At 40.0% G+C, this 5,000-nt stretch overlaps 1 protein-coding gene across 4 annotated transcripts in view; it reads right to left on the bottom strand.

Moving 5' to 3' along the window:
* Positions 1-5,000, bottom strand: part of LOC138060324 (activating transcription factor 7-interacting protein 1-like) — a 19,868-nt gene that overhangs the window by 13,481 nt on the left and 1,387 nt on the right. For 3 of the 4 annotated variants that reach the window (XM_068906072.1, XM_068906070.1, XM_068906071.1), the window contains exon 2: positions 2,408-2,651. In XM_068906072.1, coding sequence (XP_068762173.1) covers positions 2,408-2,558 — 151 coding nt within the window. In that variant the 5' untranslated portion in view covers positions 2,559-2,651. Of the gene's footprint in view, positions 1-1,581; positions 1,857-2,407; positions 2,652-5,000 lie in introns of those variants that run through there. The other variant, XM_068906073.1, reaches the window with a different exon arrangement.

Here is a 5,000-nt window from a genome sequence, read left to right as displayed (position 1 = left end):
TCAAAATTAAACATAATAAAAGAGCAATTCAAAATTTTAAATGCCCGCAGTGGCAACGTTTATTTTGCAGTCTAAGGAGTGTTCTAAGTGGTTTTCTACAACAATACTACTACTACTACTACTACTACTACTACTACTACTACTACTAATAATAATAATCATCATCATCATCATCTCCCATGTGATAAAATGATCATTCCCCACAGGCAGGGATTGATATGACCAAGGGAAGCTGTTGTGGGACTTAAGAATTCAGACTGCTCACCATCTACTTTATAACAGACCTGACATTGTTGTGTTGGAAAAAGAAAGAAAGAGTGTGCTTCATTACTGATGTGGCATGCATGTCCTTTTGACACATGGTTAGTAGAAAAAGAACTAGAAAATATCGATTACTGCTAAGACCTAAATAAAGATGGAGGTTCAACAGATCTGGAACTGTAAATCTCGAATTGTAAGAATGTATCCGTTATCCCAGTCGTTATTGGAGCACTTGGGACAGTAAGCAAGCATTTGAAGGGATGGGTTGGCAGAATTGAGTTATCTGGAATAAGCGATTCACTCCAAGAAGCAATCTCTTTGGGGACGGCAAAGATCCTGCAAAGAACCCTAGACACCTAAGTCTATGGGATTTAGCTTGATGCTCTAGAAAGTAATAATACTACTTGTACCATCTTAGTGTGATATATGACATATAGTAACAATAATGAAAAAATTTTGCAATCATGAAAATTATCGCAGCTGGTCTGGTGATGTTGATGATGATGATGATAACAATAACAATAACACGAATAACAACAACAACAACAATAGCAGCAGCAGCAGCAGTAGCAAAGACACCACGATAACAACAAAAAAACAACAACAGCAATAACAACAACAACAATAACAATAACAATAGTGTTCTAACTAAACAAAACACTTCCCCTCACTGATCTACTTATAAATTTAGATAAAATACGTTCCATGTTGCAGACGATATCACGGCTTTCATCAAGTCGAGGACATCCAGATAGTTTCAGGGCCGCGTGATAATACCGTCGTTTTCATCTAAGAGTGGACGCATGACGGGAAAACATGAAACTTTTGCGCGCGATATATCAAAAGTATTTGAAGGGCACTTTATCAGATTAGGGTCAATTTCTTGATATTTCGCCTGTTTCCTCTTGCTCTCTGTCGCTCTCTTTCACTTTGAGCATCGCACACTCGTCGCCTCGCCGCCTGTTTTCGTTTCCTTCTCTTTCCTCCTTGTACGACATTAAAAAAATACTTAGCTTGTTTTTTTTGGCTGTCTTCAAAATTTCTGCTTGTTTTACTAAATGAATGGATAGAGCTAAAATGACCATCGTGTTGAGATTTGGAAGCTGAATGACGTTTCGAGCGAGTCCATTAGCTCTGACCAAGGGCTAACGCTCGAAACGTCAGCTTCCAAATCTAAGCACAATATCCCTCTATCAACTCGTCTGATACACATCACCACACCAAATTCTGGCTTGTTCTGAAAAAATGCCCTCCAGCAACGTAAATTTTGAATACCGCTTTGGTCACAACGTTGACTTGAAAAGGAGCGCATTAACTTACCAAGGTATTCTTCAACCTTTGTACACCAACTTGCCCGCCGCCTGAAGTCTTTTGCACGTGATATAGACCAGCATACAAACAAGAATCATGAGAACTTTCTTGCAAGGCTAATTCCGGAAGGTAGAAGTAATCCTCGCCCTTAACTGGACAATTTAAGCAATCGTGGCCGTGTTTCCGTGACAGCCGTTGTCTCAATTAAAATTCTTGAAAGTGGTTAGTCTTCAGAGTTCATAAATCTACTTAAATATGATACGTGTTTTCACGGGTAAGATTAAATGAGGAGACAGCACGTGCCAATACAATAATAAAAATAACAAAAATAGCACGCCTGTTGTGTTTCTGATTTGAATACCCGCAAGCAACTCCTCATTGGCCGAAAGTAATAGGCCGGAAAATACCATAATACTCTTTGTTTGTCCCCCCAATTGTTGCCAGTTTCTCTTGGGAATTACAATGGTCCCAAGAGAAAACAAAAACAACGCGTATGCAAAATTTGGGGGGACAAACAAAGAGTATTATGGTATTTTCCGAAGTGGCCTAATATTGCCAACTCGCTTAAGCTATATGGTTTGGTGGCTTAAGTTTAATGAGAATTCTATTGAAATTTGACGACTCGCTTAACTTTAAGCGAGATGGAAAGGAACTGTTTTCACGGAATTTTCAGTTGTCACTCGCTAAGCGACGTGACAAATTGCTCGTGAAAACACGGCCTGTCTGTTATAGATTCACCTGAAAGATACAGGTGCCTTCAATGGGAATCGAACCCATGACTGAATTTTGAAAAAAGTACCCTCCCAGATGTTCGTATTTCTTTCTCGATTTTTACCTGAAGCACATTTACTGTTATCACAGTTGTTGTCGATGTCATCTTGTTCGTTCCCGATCTCTTTGTTCTTCAAAATTGTAGCCTCCGCTTCCTTGGGAAGCAAATTGACAAGGTGCCGCAAGCGTTTAATCGACCAGGCCGTCACATTCATTGTGTTTTCCTACGCCCTCGTAGATGTCATTTCACTTTCAACATTCTTTGTCGTAACTGATAAAAGCGTAATAGCTCCTTCATCAGGCTTCACCTAGAAGATTGAAAACAAAAAAGAAAAGATATATATTTGAAATCTTAAGTTTACTCTTTGGGAATTTTAAAATCATGCAATGAGGCTTATCCATAACCGTCGGTTTTCTTCAGCAACACAAGCATTTAAGTGACACTCGAAGGATCATAAACTCGATGTCCCTTTTTTTTTTCTCTGCGGTTCGCCGTCGTCCGACCTACCCATATCGTTGAGTTTTCAAAACAAAAAAAACGATACGAGGACGTTAATGAATTAGAAAAACCTATTTTAAAAGTTGTAATCTGCAATCAAAATATTGGATTTGCCCGTACAGATTTTCAAGTTTCAATTTCAACCCGAGTAAACATGACACTCTTCCACACGAGAGCCTTTCTGTCCACGTGGGAGGAAAATGGCAAATATGTTAACACGAACTCTCCGCTTGTTTCTGCCCCCCTCAGCGCCACTTGACTCTTCCTGCAGCTCGAAAATGTTTTATTATATTGCTTCTCATTTTCCTGGTTTCTTTGGACTCCGACAGACCAGAGGTTATGTTATGAAACGCATTCAACAGTAAACAGAGAAAAAAGGGGGGACGGCCGTAGCTTCTCTTGTCGTAACAAAGGGATGGTACTTATGATTAAAACACTTCTGTGTTTGCATACTTTGCTTGCGTCTTGGTTGCGTCACATGAGAAAACTAGCCCCAACACACAGGGTCTTTGAGTGCCGAATGTCAACTTCAAAAGAAGAGTATTTATTCCAAATCGGTGACAATTATACAGATCATTCGTTTAAGCATTCTTGCTAGCATCAATTGTGCTATCAGCAATGAAATCTTGGGTAACGCTTCGTTTCAGTCTACTTTTGGTTACAGAGTCAGTCTAGATTTCTCACTGTCTTACTCAAACTACACGGAAGTATCTGCGCATACTGTGCGGGCCTATTGTCACCACTGACTTTCAATCAATGACAACGCGCGATACTAACAACAAGTGGGCCAAACAAACTCTGGACAAAGTGCAGCCTTGTATCTGTAGCCTCTCTCTACAAAAAGGATGTTAATAATGAAAGTACTTCTTCAAGGTATGTTTCTTACGAACGTTTCAAGGAACTCATTTTCACAGCTGTCGTCCAAAGCTCACATCATGGGAACTTTACGATCTAGGACGGCAACGTCAGCGAGAAGGCCACCAAACAATAGACTTAACTTAGCAAAAATATTGCTCTGCATGTGTCTTTGCCAATCTACAACGTGAAATGACCAAATCTCAAGTTCTAAGGAGGACGCGAGCGCACAATGGCGAATGTTTAATTTTCTTTCTCAGTTTAAACACTGTTCCTCCCATTTCAGTTCGGATGGTTTGTTGAAGTTGAACAAACTCTAACAATCACGAAACACTTTGAGAACACAAACTAGCAATATTAAATGACATTTTCGCGGACATCGCCGTCCCTTATTGAGAGTACGCGCCAACGTAGAAGGAGGAAAACAGATGCCAAGTTGGTTGCACCAACTGAAATTAACATTCGGCTTCCAGGCCAAGTGAACTCTACAAGTAACGACATTATTGAACTTTCTTACACCACTATAAATCCTGGTTACAAGAATAAAGGGCAAAATTAAAAACAAAGGGATCGTTTGCGCTGTAAAGATTGGACAAAGTGTCCCGACGATTGACGGCTATCAAACCACCGATCGTGAACTAAAGTCCTAAACAAATAGCATTTTTGTGGAGAAAACTAAGCAATAAAAGATCAAAAACTTTGAAAACCATACACAAGTCGGCCGCCATGTTTCGGTGCACAGGCCACCCGCGCCAAAGTTCAACATCAAAAGGCTGATACGACAATTTTTCACTAGTGAAAATAACGATATAGCCAATCAGAGCGTCGATACGTCGTTTTTCACTAGTGAAAAAAATCGTATGACCAATCAACTGGCTTCTCTAGTGCAAAGACTATTTTTATCTCGATCCTTTTTGGTGCGTAAATCTCGGTACGTATATAATAAAGTATCCTCTCTCACTGGTCAGTCAAAACAGCTCCCACCTACGACCAATTTTCATACGATCATGAAATTTTATCATCACATGAGATAGCAATTAAGTCATATTTGTTCCGCTTCTATGAGCAGATCCGCTTTCTGCATGCCACAAATTGCATCATCCTTGACAAACGCCATTTTTGCTGAAGTTGAGGTCAATAAAACGGTAGATTCGGAGGCATGCTAAATCGTGCCTCAGCGGGTAACTCCTATTGTCTCTAATATATAGCGCTCACATTAGTGATACCAAAGGCAAGCCCAATTACTTGAGGCACAGAACAATGCCTTCAGCTTTGCTAAGCAGCTTAAGTATCGATTTCCTCT

This window comes from Montipora capricornis, chromosome 8 (genome assembly GCF_036669925.1).
Source record: "Montipora capricornis isolate CH-2021 chromosome 8, ASM3666992v2, whole genome shotgun sequence".
NCBI lineage: Eukaryota > Metazoa > Cnidaria > Anthozoa > Scleractinia > Acroporidae > Montipora > Montipora capricornis.
This window is presented reverse-complemented; position numbering and strand designations above follow the sequence as displayed.